General features: G+C 33.7%; 1 protein-coding gene across 13 annotated transcripts in view; it reads right to left on the bottom strand.

Annotated features, from left to right (window-relative positions):
* The window catches only part of NBEA (neurobeachin), a 536,549-nt gene that overhangs the window by 268,791 nt on the left and 244,986 nt on the right, over positions 1–22,772 (bottom strand). For all 13 annotated transcript variants that reach the window (XM_074378046.1, XM_074378047.1, XM_074378045.1 and 10 more), the window contains one exon: positions 15,348–15,412. In XM_074378046.1, the coding sequence (XP_074234147.1) occupies positions 15,348–15,412 (65 nt within the window). The remainder of the gene's footprint in view (positions 1–15,347; positions 15,413–22,772) is intronic.

The following is a 22,772-nucleotide window of genomic DNA, read 5'->3' as shown; positions in this document are numbered from 1 at the left end:
CTTTGTCTAGTGCATGAAGACTGAAGAAAGCCAGAAAGAAATCTGATATGTGCAAATTAGTGCAGATTACAAAATTTAAATAGATTAACAGAAGACAGCAGGAAGGGAGAGACTCATGGTCTGTCTGGTTAATAGTAACTATTGCCGGGATCGAAATAGTGGACTGGCAAAGCCAAAAGACATGGCGGCAGAGGAGGGGTTGGCGTGGGGGAGATTCATGTCTCAGAAACACAAGAGAAATTGTATCAGTTGTCTGAAAGTCTGTCCTAGCTCTGACACTTATGAGTCATAGACCAACTAGTGTATGATGTTTTATATCCATGTATCTTCTTACCTGACTCTTAAGAGTGATTCTCGGTGACCTCATTAGCCATGTGGAAAACCATTCATCACGGTGCCTCACAATTTCCTGATCTTTTTAAGGGGAACTACAAATCCCTAAATCCAAGATTCCCTGTAGAATCTTCATTTCTACCTCACTTCAGGAAATTATTCTACTGGCCATAATCAGCTTCACTCCTTAAATCTTTAAGTCCCCACAATCTACTCTCTGGTTACAATCTCCTACCCTCACAGCTCTCTCCCCTGTTCAAAATTATTACAATAAAAACAAAACAAAAATAAAACCCAAAAAATCCCCATGTCTATTAGCGGTTAGTCCCAACTTCCTCTCCTTCCTTCCCTTCAATCACCTGGCAACCAATAATCTACTTTCAGTGTTCACAGATTTGCCTAGTCTGGACAGTTCATATCAAAGGAAACACGCAATATGTGGCCTTAGTTTCTGGCTTCTTTCACTCAGCGTAATGTTTTCCAGGTTCATCCATGTTGTTGCATATATCAGTACTTCATTCCTTTTTATGGCTAAATAATATTTCATTGCATGTTTATATCATATTTTGTTTATTCATTCATCAGTTGGTAAACATTTGCTTTTTCCTACGTTTTGGCTATCATGACTAACTCTGTTATAAACTTTTGGGTACAAGTTTTGTGTGCACAGATGTTTTCAGTTCTTTTAGGTATATACTGAAGAGTGGAATTGCTGGGTCATACAATAATTCTATGTTTAACTTGTTTGAGATTGCCAAACTGTTTTCTATTGGATGTATCATTTTCCACTCCCACCAACAACTGTGACAATTACAGGTTCCAGTTTCTGCACAACCATACCAATGTATGTTACTGTTCATTTAAAAAAATTATACACATTCTAGTGAGTGTGAAGTGGTATCTCATTGTTTTGATTTGTATTTTCTTAATGACTAATGATGTTCAGTATCTTTTCATATGCTCATTGGCCATTTGTATATCTTCTTTGGAGAAATGTCTATTGAAATCTTCTGCTTAATTTAAAAATATTTGTCATTTTATTGTTGAGTTGTAATAGTCCTTTATATATTCTGGATACCAGACCCTTATCAACACATGATTTGCAAATATTTCCCCCAATTCTTTGGATCATCTTTTCACCTTCTGATAATGTTCTTTGATGCACAAAAGTTTCCAGTTTTGATGACTATCAATTTATCTTTTTTTTCCTGCTGTTTGCTTGTGATTTTGAGGTCATATCTAAAAAAAATTACCTAATCCAAGGCCACGCAGATTTTCACCTATGTTTCCTTCTAAGAGTTTTAAAATTTTAGTTCTTACATGCAGATCTGTTACATATTTTAAGTTAATTTTTGCATATAGTGTGAGGAAAGGGTCTTGACTCACTCTTTTGCATGTAGGTATCCAGTTGTTCTGGTACTATCTGTTGGAAAGACTATCCTTTCCCCATTTCAGTTAGTTGGCACTCTTTAAAAAGTTGATTGACCATGAATGTATGGGTTTATTTTTGGACTCTTAATTCTATTAAATTGGTCTGTTACATATATCCTTATTCAATATCACACTGTCTTGATGACTGCAGCTTTTCTAGTGAGTTTTGAAATCATGAAGTGAGTCCACTGATTCTATTCTCCTTTTTCAAGAATGTTTTGGCTATCCTGTGTCCTTTGCAATTCCATATGAATTTTAGGATATGTTGTAAATTTTTGACAAAAAGACAGCTGAAATTTTGATAGGATTTTATAGCATTTGTAGATAAATTTGGGAGTATTGACATCTTAAACATTAAATTTTCTAATCCAGTAACATGGGAGGTCGTTAGATATATTTATAGCTTTTTTTCCCCAAAGATATTTTGCAGTTTTCAGTACACAAATCTTGAACTTGTTTGGTTAAATGTACTCATTAGAATCTTCAAAAAAAATTTATAACTAGTCAAATAACATAACATACAATTTACCATCTAACCATTTCTAAGTGTGCAATTCAGTGGCATTAGGTACATTCATATCATTTTGCTATCATCATCATCATCCATCAATCCATTCATCATTCATCTTGCAAAATGAAAACTATGTACCTATTAAACAATAACCTCCCCATTACCCTATCTTCCACCTCTATGGCCCTGGCAACCACCATTCTACTTTCTGTCTCTATGAGTTTGACTATTCTAGGTGGCTCAAGCAAGTGAAATCACACAGTATTTGTCCTTTCATGACTAGCTTATTTCATTTGGCATAATGTCCTGAAGGTTCACTAATGTAGCCCATGTTAGAATTCCCTTCCTTTTTAAGGCTAAATAATAGTTCGTTGTATGTATACGTCACAATATGTTTATTCGTTCATCTGTCAACAAACAGTTTGCTTCAGCCTTTTGGCTCTTGCAAATAAATGGGTGTACAAAGATCTTTTTGAGTCCCTGCTTTTAATTCTTATGTGTATATAATTAGAAATGGAATTGCTGGATTATATGGTAATTTTAATTTTTTGAGGAATTTCTGTATTCTTTTCCATAGCGGCTGCTCCATTTTATAATCCTACCAACAGTATACAAGGGTTCAACATCTTCACAAACACTTGTTATTTTTTGTTTTTTGTTTGACTGTTATTTGTTTTACAATAACTATCATAATGGGTGTAAGGCAGTATCCCAATGTGGTTTTGACTTGCATTTCTATGATTAGTGATGTTAAGCACCTTTTTATGTGCTTATTAATATTTTTAAAATTTTGTTATTATAAACAGAAACATTTTCATAATTTTACTGAGTCTGTTTTAGCACTGTTTATGTTTCTAAATTTTTTTTTTCATTTCATCTAGGTTACCTAATTTGTTGCCATATAATTATTTATAATACTCCTTATAATCCATTTTTCCTTTTGTAAGGTTGGTAATACTGTTCCCACGTTCATTCCTGATTTATTTATTTTAGGATCATCTTTTTTGTTTTTTCTTGGTTATTCTAGCTAAAGTTTTATCAATTTTTTTGCTCTTATCAAAGAACAAGCTATTGACTTCATTGATCTTTTCTATTATTTTGATATTCTCTACTTTGTTTATTTAAACTGTCATCTTTATTACTTCCTTTCTAAAGATTGCTTTAAATTAGTTCTCTTTTTCTAGTTTCTCAAGGTGGAAGTTTAGGTTACTGATTAAAGATCTGTATTCTTTTTAAAAAGTACTTTACAGCTCCAAAATTTCTAAACTCTATACTTCTGGATTATATGGTAATTTTAATTTTTTGAGGAATTTCTGTACTCTTTTTAATAATTTCTATTTTCACTGATACTCTAAATTTGGTTAAATAATGTTCTCATATGTTCTTTTCTTTCTTTAGACATATTTCCTTTAATTCATGGAATATATTTTAAATAGTTAATATCCTTGTCTAGAAAGTCTACTGTCTACTTCCTTAAGTGCAGTTTCTGTTGATTTTTTGAAAATTTGACATTTTTAATATTATAATATGGCAACTTTTGAAATCTGATTTTTCCCTCTCCCCAGCACTTGTTTTCTGTTGTTATTTGTTGCCTGTAGTTGAACTGACTTTTCTAAACTAATTTTATTAAGTCTGTAGTCTTATTCATGTGTGGTTACTGAAGTCGCTTTTTCATTATCTTAGTGGCAGCTAATGATTAGGCAGAGATTTCCTTCAATGCCTAGATCCAGAAATGTCTCCTAGACTTTCCCCAGGAGCTATGTATGTGTCTGGACAGCCCTTGAACACTCAGCCAGGCAGGTTTCAACTCTACCTTTGCATTTACTTTCTGCTTCCATAGAGTCCCAATGTCAGCAGAAGGTGAGAGTTTAGAGCCTTCTCAGGTTTTTCCAAAGCATGAACACAAAGTTAAGCATGTGCATGGCCCTTTAGATTTCCAGGAATATGTCAGAGCTTTTCAAAGCACTTGGGTACATCTCATTCCCCTGTTGTTCCTCTCAGGTTTTTTGGATTGTCTATCATTTGCCTCAACTGTTATCTATCAGCTCTGGGAGTGGTAACCGAAGACATTAGCCTATAAGTATTTTCAATAAATGCCCTCAGGACAGCAACTATTTTTTTTAAACTATAGGACAGTTCTAAATTAGGCAAAATAAGACAAATCTTTTTCTGGGGGGGGGGGAGAGGAAGGTAATCAGGTATACTGATTTATTTATTTTTTTTACAGGAGGTACCGGGGAGTGAACGCAGGACCTCGTGGATGCTAAGAAAGCACTCTACCACTTGAGCTATACCCTCCCCTAAAAATAAGACAAATCTTTTAAGCCATTCTTCCAGGGAGTCACCAGACAGATCAAAATAAGTAAGTGATTAAAATTCTTTGCTGATGATGTCTCTTTTGCTCTCTCTGGTACAGTGCTTGTAATGTGTGCTATTTTTTATGGTTTCCATGGAGTTGAGGAGCAAAGGATGGGACTAGAGTAAGTCAAAATGTCACAAAATTACTCCACCATCATCCCTCATAATTTAAAAAAAATATTTCTCTTGCATATACAATTACTGAGAATTCTTTTTTTCAACACTTTGAAAGTAGTAAGTTACTTTCTTCCAGCTTTTTTGGTTGCCGTTATTCTAATTTTTTCCTTTTTATAGATGATCAGTTCTTTACTTCTGAGTGCTTTTACCTCTTTATCTTTGGCATTGTCCAGTTTCAGTATCATGCATTTAGCATGGATTTCTTTGTATTTATCCTACTTGAGGTACATTGTGATTCCTGTATCACTATATTCATGCTTTCAATCAGCTCTTAAAAATTCACACCATCTTTTAAAGCATTTCATTTCCCCTACTCTGTATTTTTTGCCTTCTCAATTCTGATGATTTGTAAGTTAAACTCAGTATCTCTTAATTTCACTTTCATTTTTCATTTCTTTCCCTTCCTGCAAACAGTACTTTCTGAACAAGAGGCAATATGTCCAATTGTTTTTTCCATTATTTACTATTTCCTATTATTAAAAATGCTGATGAGAACTTATTAACTTGATTTTGTGTCCTATAATTGGTCAAGATAATAGTTTAAAAAATATTGGTGAGAAGAATCCTTCCTTTTAGCTTAACCATGGGCCAAATAATCAAGCTCCTAGCTTAAGTTTGAGAGTCTAATTAAACAGCTCAGAGTTGTAATGTCCAGGAGAATAACAACCAACACTAAGAGGTATACAAAACTCTGAAAAGTGATGGAATAGGGATTGTGAGTTGAGAAAAAGTGGCTCAAAATCAGAGATGTGGCAGTGACTAAAGAGAAGAAAGCTAGCTAAAAGCTTTTTTATTCTAAAAGCCATTTTACTCTATTTAACTTCTAATAATAGGAATGAAGAAACATGGATTAATTATATGAAAGAACATTTTGGACAAAAATTTGGAAGCAAATGAGGCATAACGTCGTAAGTAGCCACAATAAAGCACAATGATGCCAGGAAGAAATGTGTGCTCTATGACCTTCTCTTTGATAAATTTCCCAAGCTCTTCTGTGCTCCTTCAATGGTATGGGTCCTTTTCCAAGGGAAAAGGACAACAGTGTTGCAAATACTATAAATACAAGTCCCAATAAGAGCGTTTTCCTTGATTAAAAAATACAATTTCTACGGCTGAATCTACCAGTATAAATTCTAGGAACTAGACAATAAAGCAATCTAAAACACATTTCCTTTGGAAAAGAAAGGCGACACTAAGTAACACATGGCTTTTATCTTTACTTTTCCCACTTGTAAGTAGTGCAATGCCCCAGGAAGCCTCTAAGCAGGTCATTATCACCACTCTGTCCTACTACTTGTGTGCATGTGTATGTTAGTGTTCTGCATAAAACGTGCTATAGACAGAGGGAGCAGTGACACACTGTATTGCGAACACAGAAGACTCACTGGTGCTCCTAATGGGATGTGTAAAGTAATCTAGTTTCTTCAACCTCCTTTGTCCATAGCCTTCAAAACCCAGCCCAAATGCCACTTAAATAAATAATAATCAAGGCAAATGTTCATTTCTTGAGTCCTTACTATGTGCCAGGAACATTGAGAATTATTTACCAGACTAAGTGCATTATAGGTATCATTTTATTGGATTTTTCCTTCATTTGATATCTTATTAGATAAGCATAATTAGACCCATTATACATATGAAGAAACTAAGGCTTAGAGAGATTAAGTAACTTGCCCAAAGTCACACAAACAGGCAACTGTGTTTAACTTGTTTGGGAAATGTGGCTTCTGACAGGGCATTCCAGAGTGAGAAAAGGCAAGGGACACACAGTTAGGCAGTCATTCACTCAACAATATTTCATCGAGGGCCTTCTTTGTGGTGGCAAATTACAATGGAATGTAAGTGTGACATAAGGGTACTTTAGCAGTAAACAGAGGGTGCCTAGTTCAGTGCGGGGAGGTAGGGAAGGCCAGGTAAGCAAAAGCCTTGCAGGTTATGGTACAGGACTTTACAAGTAATGAAGCACTACTGTAGGGTTTTGTTTTGCTTTTTAAGTCAGGTTTATTGAGGTATACTTTACATACAATAAGGTTAACTCTTTCTAAATGCAGTTTGATGAGTTTTGACAAATGCATATTTAAGGCAGCCATCATCAGAATCAAAAACATTACCATCACCCGAGGATATTCCTTTGTGCCTTTTATCTGCCATTCACAAGAATGAGGGGACTGTTTTCTGTCCCTGTAATTTTGTCTTTTCCATAATGTCATATAAATGGAATCATATAGTATGTCTTTGCGCTTTGGCTTATTTAGCTTCACATAAATACTTTTAAGTTCTATGTATGTTGTGTGTTATCAGTAGCTCAAACCTTTTTATTGCTGAGTAGTATTTCATATAATGATATACTTTTATCAATTTACCAGCTGATGGACATTTGGGTTATTTCCTGTCTGTGGCTATTATGAGTAAAGCTGTTATGAACACTCACATATAGGCCTTACTGTGCACTTATATTTTCATTTATTTTAGGAAAATACCTAGACTTGAAATTATTAGGTCACATGCTAAGTGAATGTTTAACCTTATAGGATACTGACAAATGGGGTGTACCATTTTGCACTCCCACCAGCAAGGTATAGGTATTCCACTGGCTCCACAACCTCACCAAGGCTTAGTGTTGCTGATCTACTAAATTACCCCAGTGTAGTAGATACATAATGTTATCTCACTGTGGTTTAAAAGTGAATTTCCCAACAGAAAACTATGTGGAGCATCTTTTCATCTGCAGATTGGCCATTGGTGTACTTTCTTCAGTGCAGTGTCTGTTCAAATCATACACCCAATTTACATTGGGTAGTTTGTCTTTTTATTATTGAGTTGTAAGATCATCTCTCTTCCCTTCTATTGATCTATTTGTGTACTTTTACAAAAATCCTCCAACCCTGTTCTTTTTCAATTTGTTTTGGCTGTCATAAATCCTTTGTATTTTCACAGAAATTTAAAAATCAGCTTGCTGGTTTCTACCAAAAAAACAAAAAGCTTGCTGGAGTATTGATTAGGTTTGAGTCTATAGATCAGTTTGTGGAGAACTAACACTTTAATCCTATTGGGTCTTCTGATACATGTACACAATATATTTCTGTATTTATTTGTTTTTAATTTTTTTGCAGAAATATTTTGTAGTTTTTAATTGTACAAGTCTTTCACATATTTTACTAAGTACATCCCTAAGTATTTCATGTTTTTGATACTATCATAATGGTTTTATTTAAATTTCCAGTATTTCACATATATTATAAGTGTTACAATTTATTTCTTAATATTGACCTCATATCCTGCGGCTTTGTTAATTCACGTATTAGTTCTAGTAGCTTTTTTTTCAGGCAACTTAGAATTTTCTACTTGCCTGATTTAACTTGCTAAGACATCCAGCCCGATGTTCAACAGAAGCAGTCAATAAGAACATCCTTGACGTGTTTTTGTTCTAGAGGGAAAGAATTTAGTCTTTCACCATTGAGTAGGATGTTAGCTGTATGTTTCTTGTAGATACCATCTGTTGCATGGAGAGAGTTTAATTTCTAGATTACTGAGAGTTTTTATCATGAATAGATGCTGAATTTTTCAAATGTTTTTTCCTACATCTAATAAAATATCCATGTATATTTTTTCTTTTTTAGTCTGTTGATACGGTATTTCACATTGATGAATTTGTTTTGATTATCAAACCAACTTTGCATTCTTGGGATAAACACCTCTTGCTCTTGATGTAATCTTTTTCATATATTGCTGAATTTGATTTTCCAAATGTTGTCAAGGATTATGACACCTATATTTATGGTTTGTATTGGTCTGTAATTTCATTACTTGTAATGTCTTTGGTGTTGTTATCAGGTCTCATAAAATGAGCTGTATAGTGTTACCTACTCTTCTGTTTCTAGAAGACTTTGAGTGTAATTAGTATCATTTCTTCCTTAAATGATTGGTAGAAATATGTATATTTTTAACATCAATCTGCTCTTAAGTGAGTGAAGTCCATTGTTTTTCTTACATTGTGCTAAGAATGAAAAAATCTGAACTTTGGAATAATGGACTGTTTATTTTGGAGTCTCATTTTTAAGTATGAGTAATTCTTTTTAAAAAATATGTCAAAGTTCCATATTCTTTGTGATACAGAAATAAACTCTATAAAATAAGCAGTAATAAGAAGATTATTGGTCATCACTTAAAAATTAGGAAAACTTTGACTCTATTTAAATAATATAAAGCTCAAAGAGAGATTATAATGTTTAAAATAAAATTATGTCCATATTTGCTTTATTAGATAATAAAGAATATAAATGTATTTTCTATTGTTTTAAATCTTAATTTTCACACAAAAAGCTAGGGTTGATTTTTTCTTTTTATCCCACACAGTGTGTCTATACTTATTTAGGTCCTGTCTCCTAAAAGACGCCTTCCACAATCATTGGTGTCCACTGAAACAGGTCCTTCTTCTAAAGTCAATGCAGTTTTTATATCACTATTTTGTACTTGGTTATACATTGTCTATGACATTTTGAACTGTTTAATTTTTTTCTGCATGTAAATCCTAACTTCTCAATTACAAATTACTTGGAGATGAAGATCAGATATAAAATGTATTTGTATCACTGCTAAAACTAATGAATATTTCATTAGTATTTTTTCAGGGTTTTATTTTCTGTATGTACTGTAATTACATAGGTGTTAAGTACTTCAGGAATGCCTGTACAGGTATTACACTACCTTTGGTAATTAGAAAATAACAACCATGTCCAGCTTGGACTGTGACTTTTTGTAACAGTCATGTTATAACATAAGTAATCTAATTTTCACATGTTGGTCTGTACACAGCAACTGAGGGATATAAATCATCTTTGTATCCTTACTTTACCAACATGGGAACTAAACAGCCTATAATCAATGCTTCAATTCTCTGGAAACCTTGGTAAGAGTTTCTAGACTTACGGCTCAGGCCATGACTATATTCTTGTCTTATCTGGCTTGCTCAACCAATTCCTTTTCCTTTCACCTTTAGTGTATGCTTGGACTGACCACATACACTATACCTTCATATTAGCATTGGTTCTCCTGTTAGTTTACTTCTCCCTGTATCTGTTCTTTAAACAACATACCAGCCACCCAACGCAAAGGCCAACTCTACTTTCCTCGTTGCCAACTGATCCTGGTTGTGTCAGAATGGTGCAGAAAGTAAATTAAAGTTTTCTAATATAGACATGGATCATTTGAATCTCAGCTGGCATTTGTTTGCAATAATAAGCTAAGAAAAACAACAACAACAAAAAACCTTTATGTCTCTAAAGAAATGAGGGAAATAAGGCACAGAAATTATTATACCAAAGATAGGGTTCTCTCTGCCCTTTTTTTGTTCTTAAATGCAAAGAACTATGAGTGTTTTATAAAATATTACTTAACTCTCACCAAAGTTAAAATAATGGTGCCCAGAAGGAAACTATATTTAAAGTTCTCAAAGAAAGAAAAATCTCAATACACATGCATATGTAGTATATTTTAAACATGGTTAAAAATGTAATTCAAATAAACTTACAGTCACTAATTTTGAAATGTATTTCCTTTTTACTTGAAATCTAGCCATTATCAAATGGGACTTGGTTATTTTAGTTTTAGGTAAATAGCATTTTATTTATTATCAATGTCTAAAATTATAAGTCTATAAATTAGCAATTTTGTTTAAAATCTATATAATTAATTTTGTAAAAGCATAGTTTTTTTAAACCTATTTGTTTAGAAAACTTAACATGTTTAATAACTTACTAAATGTGTAAAATGAGTAACATAGTAGTAAGAAAAAGGTATAGATCAAACATTTCATGAAAAAAATACAGAGGAAACTGTTTTCTAGGAGTTCCCAGGTTTCTTGGTTCAAAATTTAATCAGAATCTCAACTCTGAGAAAAAAGTTTCTTTATCTTTCAGTTTCGGTTCTATTTTTTCAACACAGTTTTGGTGAAATCAAGTTGAAACAAACTCAAGGAATCCAAGCTTATTTAATTATTAAATAGCATTTGTTAAATTAAAGAGGATATTCAAGTTTGGGCCACATGATCACTGAAGAATTATACTTGGATGCACAATGCTTCTCTTCTTCAAAACCTAAGAAATTCAGGGTATATATTTTTCCCTATTTTAAAGGACGAAACAAAAAAGTGTATTCTTGTGAATCACAGATTAAATTCAGCGCTACACAAGAATACATTCTGGCTGGTTATGAATATTCATTACTTACATCCTATATGCTTCCATAAGAGTGATAAAGGTTTATTTTAGGCAGATGATTAATTTATTTCCAAAGATCACTCAAATTCCATAATTTAAAAGTCTTTCTTATTTGCTTTACAGTTCAATTCATATTTTAATAATTTAAAATCCAATTATTATTGCCAAGATATTATAGGCAATTTTACATCCCATTAACCTTGCTTTGTTTTAATTATAAAGATCCTTTGTTAGATTCCTCTAAATGATCCAGTTTATAATTTCAGCCTGTCCTAGGGAGTACTTTAATTCAGCTGCACATTCATCAACTGTTTTTGTCCTGTTAATTGTAGACAACTGCACAATTGCTTTCTCCAGCTATGATTGATGAATTATATTTGTGAGTGTAGCTGTTAAGTAGGATAAACATTTATAACAATTTCCACTTAAAGATTTTTATCTTCATTCCCACAAGGACATTGGTAATTAAAGACTGATATTCTAACAACCAAGAGGAATATTTTTTATATATTTCATTTTACACTATTAGAAAAAGTTAAGAAAATGTATGTCCATACAAATGAGATAGAAGTGTGTGTAAAGAATCTAATTTGTTTCTAACACAAAGTTGGCATCAACAAATAGAAGCCAGATAAACAGAGTAATGTGTCTTTACTGTAACTACACTCCAACTATCTAAACATGGTATTTTTTTTTGATCTGGAATTCCCAGTTCAAATTTATAAAGAGAAGGGTCTAAACTGAAAGGAAATGGACTAAGGATGAGAGTTAGCAAAATCCTGAATATAAATTATATGCAGTAACAAAACATAACCAAAACCTTCCATTTTTAAGTGTCTATATTGTAGCAGTTGTAATCAATGTCATACATTACTTGCAACCTTCAGAGAAACAGGGCAAAATGTGAAACGATGTCAGAAGGAGATTGTGTTACATGCCTAGAGTCTGACAGTTTATCAACAGGAGAACTGGTATTTGAACTTGGTGCAAATAATATACATATGCTACATATTATAATAGGCGCTGTGGAAACAGCCTTAAAAATACACTATAAATAAACAGGCACTAACACTGACATTGTTTCACATCTTGCCTCATTTCTCTGAAGGTTGGAAGTAATATAAGGGTTTGGACAAATGTAAAATGATACGTATCCCACTATTATAGCATCATACAGAGTAATTCCCTGCCCTGAAAATTCTCTGTGCTCTGCCTAGTCATCCCTCCCTCCCCCTAATCCTTGGCAAGCAGTAATCTTTTTACTGTGTCCACAGTTCTGCTCTTTCCAAAATGGCAGTTAGAATCATATAGTAGCCTTTTCAGATTGGCATCTTTCATCTAGTAATATGCAATTAAAGTGACTCCATATCTTTTTATGGCTTGACAGCTCATTCCTTTTTAGTGCTAATTAATAAATATTCCATTATCTGGATGAATCACATAAATAAATATTTACTTATCCATTCACCTACTAAAGGGCATCTTGGTTGCTTCCAAGTTTTGGCAGTAAACATCCACGTGTAGGTTTTTGTGTGAACATAAGTTTCTAACTCCTTTGGGTGGATACCAAGGAGCACAACTACTATATCCTATGGTAAGAGTGTTTAGTTTTATAAAAAATCACCAACCTGTCTTCCAAAGTGGCTGTACTATTCTGCATTCCCACCAGCAATGAATGAGAACTCCCACTGCTCCACATCCTCACCGGCATTTGGTGCAGTCAGTGTTCTGGATTTTGGCCATGCTAATGTATCTGTAGTGGTATCTGATTGTTGTTTTAATTTACATTTTCCTGATGACATATGATGTGGAACATCTTCTCCTATGCTTATGTTTCATCTATTTATCTTCTTTGGTCAGGAGTTTGGTAAGGTCTTTGGCTCATTTTCTAATCTAATTGTTTGTTTTCTTATTGCTGAGGTTTAAGAGTTCTTTATATACTGTAGGTAACAGTCCTTTATCAGATGTTTCTTTTGTAAATATTTTCTCCGGGTCGGTGGCTGTCTTCTCATTCTCTTAATATTGTCTTTTGTAAAGCAGAAGATTTTCCTTTTAATGAAGTCTAGCTTAGCAATTCTTTCTTTCATGGATCATGCCATTTGAATTATAACTAAAAAGTCATCACCAAACACAAAGTCATCTAGACATTTTCCTATGTTATCGTCTACAAGTTTCATAGTTTTCCCTTTTACATTAGGTCTGTGATCCATGTTGAGTTAATTTTTGTGAGGAGTATAAGGTCTGTGTCTAGATTACTTTGGTGCCTGTGGATGTCCAGTTGTTCCAGCACAATTTGTTGAAAAGATGATCTTTATTCTACTATATTGCCTTTGCTTGGATACACATTTTGAAAACCCTGATAATCCCACCAATGGAAGAATGCACCCATCCAGATGAGGCTAAGTGCCCTGCCTTCTACTTGCTTTAACACCTATCCCAGCTCTATCACTGCATCCTTGTGTTACTGTACGTGCTGGTCTAATGTTTGTCTTTCCCTCTAAACTTAGAAACATATTTGTCTTATTCACTTCTCGATTCCCAGCTCCTAGAATAGTATTTGGTACGTAGTACTGAATAGACACCTGCTATGGTAATGTACACATGGTATGTTCTTGTGTATTTACAGCTAACCAAAATTCAGTGTTTGTTTAAAAATTATCTTTGTTGGAGGAACAATTAGTATAAAAAATGAAAACAAATCTAGAATGGCAGAAGGAACATTATGGTAAGCATTTTTGAGGCTTTTATGAATTTTTTTTAATTATAACTCTTTTCTATAATTCCAATTTCTTTCCTAAAACAAAACAAAATAAACCCCAAACACTATGACTGAACAACAAAACAGTTTCAAAAGCTAAAAAATCTCTGTTGGCAAATTTTTCACTCATCTCCTTTTCTAAGACAATAACTATAATCTTAACCTTAATGCTGAAGGTTCAGTCTGCTAACTCTTCAGGGTTACTGATGACAACAAAATTTTTGTTTTTTACTTCACAGTTGAAACAAATTAGCAAAACCAGCATGTATGTGAAGTGAGAGATTTCTACACGTCAATGAGCTAGCTGCCTGGACAAAAAAACTTTTTTTCTATTTTATCATTGCCTGAAGATGGGTAATAATAATTACCAATTCTTACCACAATAAAGTTTTCTAAGAACTATAGGGTATTATTATTTTTTATTTATTTTATTTATTTTATTTTTTATTTTATTATTCTTCTTCCTGTTATAAAAGAAAACTGATATTTTCCTGTATCATTTTCTTGGCAGTGAATGCAAATTTATTTTAATATATAGAGTTATAATATCATGATTAAAAATAATTCAATCATGAAATATCTAAATAAGAAATACAAAATAAAATGAATTGTTATGAAAACAGAGACTATTTCTCAGAATATAATGCAGTGATGGAAAAAATACTAAATTGCACTTAAGTTAATTTTTTAAAATAGGTTTTTATAGCATATACAGATGGAGTATCTTGCAAAATATTCTTTCACAACACCTCCCTTGAAAAATATTAAGTTTTATATAGAGTAATATTATTTCCTTATCAACTTAATTAAACATGGTTTCAAATAAGAAATAGATTATGTCAAATCTTCTGTCATTATTTTCCAAAGAATGCACAATATCACAGAAGAAACTCAAGTTTTATAGGATGCAGGTCTTTCGCTATAGAAGCTGTACATGTTACATGTCAAAATGGTGACAGTAACATCTGTCTTAATGTATCCATTGCCAATAAATTATTAGAAACATCACAGTGAACAACAGTCTATCATAAAGTGATAAATGCAATAAATAGGTTCAAACATAATTTCACCTACAATATCATTTTAACAATGGTATAAATAAATTCCGAACCAGACATACAGTTCCTATATTTGCCGTCCCTCACGGTTTTAGTTGGATCCCAGCTAGCATGACATGTTGGAAAACTATTTCACATGAACTGAAATGGGCTGAGGGAGCAAAGACAGAGTACGGCTCTGAAAACAGATGGGGTGGCAGATGGGACTGCAAACTGGGTTCACTTGATCTGCGTAAAACAACTTTACTACTTGGTAAGACGTGGCTCAGATCTCATATAAATCTTATAAACTTTGTCCCTTTATTTCATACATGCTTCCTCCCCAATAAATATATTTAACATTTAAAGCTTTGTTCCTTTAAAGCTTAAGTGTCTGTGTGATAAATTATTTAACAAAAATATATTTTCTTACACATTTTGGGAACAGATGGCAGGAAAGAGCAGTTGCCCAGTGGAATAAAATGTACACTGACTAGTTGTCTAAAAATTGTAAAATTAATTACCTTCCTTCATTGATGAGTTCAATAAATGCAAGTCCTGCATTCTTCTGAATAGAATTTTGCCATTCCTAAAAGGAGAAAGCAAACCAAGTGTAAGAAAAATGAGCATGTACATGAAAGTAACATCTGGTTTAAGGATCATGTTGTTGCTAATAACTTCCACGTGATAGTATTTATAAGTCTTTCTAAAAAATTTTTAACAAATGTTATTTTGTAAGAAATCACATTTTTAAAAGCAGCCCTGTAATACTTAGTTTAAAAGGTGTTTTCTGAATTCCTAGTAAATTCCAGGCTTGATGCAGACTGAGATAGAAAGTGCGATCACAGGGACAGAGGGCTCTCAGCTCAAAGCTTCCTTCCAGAAGAGACCAAATGATCAGTAATGGAATGACCCAGGGACCAGAAGCATTTGGGATGGAAAACTCCAGTCTCTAATACAGAGATTTTTCTTGTGATTGTAAGATGAAAATGAGAAATATAAACAATGTATTTAGATTGATTTGGCAATAAAAGGTTCCAGTGACATGCATTCCAAATGACTGAAGAGTACATAGAAAAAATGTTACAAATTAATTCTTTTGAAATCTGTAAAAAAAAAAAAAAAAGAAAAGAAAAAACTTAATATTAAAATTTTATCCAAATGCCATCTCTCTTTGCTGATTTAGATTAAAATGTATTTGTGCATCTGGCAGTTTCCTAGTTTCATCCTCATGAATACAAGTGACTGTTATATAATATTTTGAATTAGGAAAGTATATTGCTCAGTTTACACTCATTCTATGGCATATTTAGCATAAGTTTTAAACAATTTTTGTTATTAATTTATTATAGTGATTTCATTTTTGGGGTCTTTTAATTAAGCTGGTAAATCAAAATTTTTTGGATTAAAACATATCCCTTTCAATAGTACTATAAATAAAAACTTGCTTACTACATTTTTATTAAAAATCCTTCTTGATCACTCATGCCCCTCATCTATAGACTTTTCCTCCATGCTTTTCTACTAATAAAGTGCTGGCCATGAATTCATCTTCATGAAACACAGTCTCCATGTCAACCCGTCACTCTACTCCTGATCACATTCCCTTTGAAGGCTCTGCACACGTGCTGGGAATAAATGTGGTTCCCAAACTTAGGTACTTGGTAAGTAAATAATCCCTGTTCTAAGTAAATTTTTGAAGAAATTAGAAGAACAAATCCCGAATCTACATTTTCCCAGGAAAAAGAATCAACAATTTGGAAAAAGGGATGTGGTCGTCTGGGGACAATAATGACCTTTAAAAAGGCCTAAATAACTCTGTTTTTAGCAAAGCCATAGTGTTTTAGCTACCATAACTTTGACCTGAAATTAATCCAAATGACAAGATCATTACTGCATTTTACAGGCCTTATTAAAACTTCCAAATAATTTCTGTTGAAAACAATTATAGGCAGTACTTTTCCCCACATTTTAACAAAGTAACTTACTACCATCCTCATACGTTTTGTATATTCCCATTACATACAATCTATTTATTGAAAAACAATATCCCACACAATATGCAAATTTCTCAGGAATACTTGACATTAGCTATCATATTAGCTAAAGAGAAAACTGATTCTTATGTAACAAGAATCATGCCACTCTGAAGAGCAGGTTCTCACAACTTTTTAAACATGATTTTCTTTATGATGCTGTTGTACACCAAGTCTCTTTTATCAATACAAACTTCTCACGTGAATAGGATTTTCAAGAAGATATTTCACAAAGGACATATTCAGGTATTACATACCCATCCCAAATTATTCTGTGTCTAAAAGATCACAGTCTGACATGTTTTAAAAACCTCTGTTCTGATCAAACAAAAAAGCTGTGGTGGTGCCTTCAGCCCATGAGATGCTAATCTGAAACTGCTGATAGAGGAACTTGGAAATAAGCGTGAGCTAAGTTACAGGTACTAGAGGTTAAAGACTGTGAAAGCCAACGGAAGTGTATGACTGCAAGACTTCATTCAAGAAATTAGTTTTAGAAGCAAAAAGAGGAAATAATAGGAGACTGTTTTATGTATCTTTCCAGAAGAGAGACAACAAGCACCTAACCTAGTATTCAAATAGGGAAATGGAAAGTAAGAGACATTACAAAGGAGAGAGGCCAGACTGGATGAGAAACCAGATTTTAGGGCTAACGTAGAAGACTGGAGTCTAATGAGGTTACCATGGTTTTGATATGGATGACTGGGAGAACGGTAATATTATTATGAAAATATTCAAGAAGAAGGGTACACATTTGGGAAAAATTGTAAGGTTGCCTTAAGTTTATGTCTCTTGAATTTAGAATGATGTTAGTATACCAAAGAGGACTATAGAATTTGAATTATTTACAAAGAAGTATTAACCGAGGCACAGCATTAGGCAAAAGTCTTCAAAGAACAACAAACAAAATGAGGATCAAAAGACCTAGGCTGATTCTTGGGAACCATTCACGTTTTTAAAATTAGAAAAAGAAGCAGTTGAAGGGGATAAGAAAAGATCTAGCCATATTTAAAACCAGATGCAAAATATTACAGCATTGTTCAGAAGAAAATAATCCACGTGTGCATATTGCTTGGGAAAATTTTAAAAATACAAGATTTTAAAATCTCTAATATTATTTTCTTTTTTATTAATGGTAAGAAGTAAAAATTTTAATGTAACACACCCAAACAAGGCACATCATCAGAAAATTTTAGAAAACCAGGATTAAGGAAAAGGCTAATAAGAAGAAAAATATTTATACAAAGAATAAAGAATCAAGAATCAGAAAGACACTAGACTTCTCAACGGCCACACTGGAAGACAAGAGAAACGAGAACAACGCCTGCAGCATCATGAGGAACGTAACACTAAGTACGCTATTTCCAGCCAAACTATCCATAAAAAATGAGGACAGAAGAGTTACATTTTCAGACATGAGTAAACATTTATTTTTCATCCACTCTCTTTCAAGAATCTACTGATGGTATGCTATGCCAGAAAAACGAGTAGATCAAACAGGAAAGACAAGATTATGTTGTGACAGCCCCCCAAGTCTCAGGGGCTTAAAAAACAAAGGTTTGTTTCTTGCTCTAGGTCCACGTCCACTGCCTGTGTTCAGCTCTGCTTTGCCATCACCCTCGCCCTGGGAGCTAGACTGACAACGTGACCACTGTCTGCAACATTACAGGCAACCTAGGTGGAGGGGAAAGAACATGGATTAAGGGTCACTGGCTCTTGTAGCTTTTGCCCAGAAGTAACACATGTCACTTCTCACATTTCTGGTCAGAGAAAGTCACATGACCAAGCTTCAGTTCAAAGGAGCAAAGGTGTGCGTACCCACCAAGTGCTCAAGGTATAGGAAAGAACCAAACATGGGAACAACCCTAAACATGAGTCCAAGGGAAGGTATCAGATAAAAGGCAGACACAGATCTAAGAAACAGTTCACAGAACTATTGTAAAGTTAATCCAGTTTCTGTGAAGAATCAGGAGAGACCTGGACTATATGCAGACTAACAGACTGTCAAAAAAGGAAAAAATTTTTATCAGGTTACAGAGAGGTTTTGAATACAGAAGACGTCTTTTGAATGAAAATTCAGCATTGCAGTGCAGATCTTTTTTTTTCCTCCAGAACTAGTTTTGAAACTAAACAAGCAATGTAATTCTTAAATTTCTTTGACAGCAGTGTGATGCTACTGAAAGGCTTTGTATTTGAGTTCAGTTCCTTCCTCAGAAGACCTAAAATTACAGAACAGCTATTCTCTCAAAGTTTCTTACCTAAAGAAGAGCTTACATTAGAGAGGAGGGCTGAAGTCTTGCCCGAGAGAATTTTCTTGAACCTTTTTGTGATGGTTGAGACTGTTACTTTCTCACTTTATTCTCCCAAGTTGTTCAGATTTTTTTTTTAAAAAGTAAGCATTAGAAACCAATCACACTGTTTGCACCTTATTACACTGTCAATTTCACCACCTGTCAGAAAGGTCAGGTATGACAAAAACACAAGAGAGTTCCCTGTCTTTGGTGACTAGGATGCAGTGGGTGGAAGCCTGATTGCACTGGGTTGGTGAATAAAAGGGAATTGAGGAATGTACTCTTTCAAAGAATTCTGTGGTGAAAGCTAAGAAAAAACAGGATAGGCGGCTGAGAGAAAGACAGGTTCATAATTTTTAGGGTAAAGAGTTGTAGATTACAGAGAATGAGAGAGTCAGAGAAACACTGATTACAAGAGAGAAATGGTGACAGGGAAATCTTGAAAAGGCATTAGAGAATAGGGTGTCTTGGAAAGGAATAAGGTCAGTCCTCACTTCAGAAAAAGAGTAAAATAAGTGTAGATGAAGTTTTTCTTTACTTGTTCACATAGAAAGTAGTCCACATTAGTATTCAGGAAGGGACTCTGACTTAAGTAATACAATTGTCAACTGTTCAATAATTGTCTTCTAAAAGAATGCGAACTCCTTGGTCTTTCTGCTTTGGTCTTTTGAAGTGAAACGTGGTTTTAAATCCTAATATTTAATTTTTAGCACCTGCTACAGCATAAGACACCTAAGTACTACTCACTAAATACAATGATTAGTGATTTACTGGGTGAGCTGCAATTCATATGCAATTCACCTCTCGTCATTATCAGAGATGTGAGGTCATATGATAGGTAATAAAACCTCTTAAAATGTTCCTATGAAGGACACTCATAACTAACTGAACATAGTGTTCCCCTACACCTATGGAAGCATGATCTAACTGGGTTCTTTTTCTGGGGAGACCTGAGAGAGCATTCTAAATGGCAAAAAGAAGAAAGGATCTCTCTCTCTCTCTCTCTCTCTCTTTCTTCCTCCAACCATAGGAAGAGAAGATACTTTCTGTTCTCTGCGTCCAGGCAAGAAAGCTTACAGGCTCTGTGTATCCTGCTCTTCCGCCACCTCTAATATACTGCTTTTCCTTCCTCAGACCTAAGTAGTTTATCTAACACTTATTACAGGATGTTAAGACAACAAAAGCTGAAATACCAATTCTCCAATAAAAGAGTTTAATTTAAAACTTGCTAGCTTAACAGTATTTTCCACATGCCTCTACAACTTCACTTTTATGTTCTATGCCCAAAATATACTATTAGATTTTAGATACTGTAACTTTGAGGGAAGAGCTGTATTTTATTCATGTGGTAACCACAGAACCAGAAGACAGACGATGAAATTTTCAGTGACTATACTACATCATTGAGGCAATCAGAGTGCCATTATAGAAGTTTAGTGACATTAGACTGAAAACAGAAAAAAATTAAATTTTATCCTTATATATAAAAGTTAAGAAATATCTCCTGGTATTTTTTCTTGGTTCTAGCAGCTATTTGCTTGCCAAACATGAATATTTTCTTTTCTACCACAGAAGCCTTCTGGGTATGCTTTACGATGTGAAGGCTGCGTAGACACGAGTAGTTCTGCAGGCCTGGACCTAAGCAAAGATCAAAGTGGATGCCACCTAAGTTAAAAGAGTTTATGTTATCCTTAAATCAGTGGGTTCTCAATTCTGACTGAACAAAAGACTCAATAGGAGTGTTGTTAAGAAGCACCAGTAGTATCAGAATAATCTCTAAAGATGGAGCCCAGACATCAGTATTATTTTAAAGCTCCCCAAGTAGTTCTGATGTGAAGTCAGTGTTGAGAACCACTGAATTAGGTCACTTCTCCCTCTCAACAAGACTGCACACGCACAACCCTCAGAGTTCCTAACTTGCCAGCATGGAGTAATTTAGTGTTATGAAGCAATGTGTATATTTCTCTTTAAATTGTTCAATTACTTAAATTCCTTCTACTCATTTGTAAAATAGTATACTACAGCATTATAATTACATCATAATTATTGAAGCATCCACATCTCCGAAATAAGGCCATTACTGAAGTTCTTTACAGCTCTGACATGCTATTTCATTTCTATAAATGTAAGACTGAAAGTGCTACCTTATAACAAAGATGTAAAAAATGAGTAATGAAAGGTTATGCAGTGATTATATCCCTTGGCACTGATACACACTTGTTTCTGCATTTCAAAAAGTATTTCTTTAATGCATATTACTATGTAACTGATTCTAGGAGTTCAAAAGAATAGTTAGGTAAAATATTGAAAGGGGAGTTACACAAAGCTTTGTGACAGGACAAGTGCACAGCACAGAGGAGGAACTGAGTGTACGCTGAGAGTTAAGAAATGGGATATAGCTGGACAGGGAAAGGACACTTTAATCACTGTCCTCGCTCCCTAACAATTCTGACATGTAGACTTAGAGAAATTACTTAAAACAAGGCAAATGGATACATGAGAATGTATACAACGGGATAATAATAATAATTTATCATCATTTCAACAAAGACAGACTCTTGGCAATGACAGGGAAAAAATGTATATTTAAAAACCTTACCTACAAATCATTCCAAAGTCTTTTTTCGCCTCTTGAGAAAACACACAGACACACACATACACTCACTTGCTCCACTACTGAAGAAAATGAACAGCCATACAAAAAGGCGTAAATTAAAAGTGGCCATAAGATTTTTATCTTCATGGGGAAACATACTAAACTGGCTTCGAATGCCTGCAGAGAGCTGCCAAGTCTTTGGACAATTTTGTCACAATTCTTAACTCTTCTACACGGATGCATAAAATTTCCTCAAGATGAAGGACTTTTTCAGAGAATTGGATATCAAGTTAAGGACCCTTTGAAACTAACACTTTGAAGACAAATAGGTTCCAGAAGGATGACAATGAAATCCCTATGTTTTCTTCATAATCATTTTATGGTAGTTAGATAACCCAGTAGAAATATTAGACCCAGCCCACAGTTTTTCCCCCATCAGTTTTTCCTCTTTTATGTCAGTTTAATGCACATTTCTCATTCCCTTTTGCTTTGTAGACAGTTAAGTAAACCAGTGTAATGTCCTTAAAGACTTAATTCTTCTCATATTTTTTGAAAACATGGAAATATTTCAAGGTAAACATGGGAGGTCATATTGAGATCTTAAGTCTTCTGGAACTCCATAATCATTTTTTATTTCCTATATCCTTAATGTCTACTTATCATTAATTGCCACTAAAAGAAGTAGGTACATTCCTCAAAAGAGTTTATACAAATGTTCATTATAACTGGCATGTTTATAAATTCTGTGCAATAAATTAGAGAAGTTAGTAAGTACAGGGACTGAGATAAATAATACAACGCAGAGCAAAAAACAGGGATGAGTAATGTTTTCAATGTAAGCAAAAATAAAAACTAATAAAAAATGAAAATATTCAAAGTATGATTTTTTTCACTTTCATTGCTTATTTTTATAAACATCTTACTAAAAGCACTGTAGGAAAAAACTAAATGTAAGAAATGAATAATCAATGATCGGTACAAAGAGATTATCGATATGAAGGTCAACCATAGAAAAATGATTAGGCAATA

Source organism: Camelus bactrianus, chromosome 14 (genome assembly GCF_048773025.1).
Source record: "Camelus bactrianus isolate YW-2024 breed Bactrian camel chromosome 14, ASM4877302v1, whole genome shotgun sequence".
Lineage (NCBI taxonomy): Eukaryota > Metazoa > Chordata > Mammalia > Artiodactyla > Camelidae > Camelus > Camelus bactrianus.
This window is presented reverse-complemented; position numbering and strand designations above follow the sequence as displayed.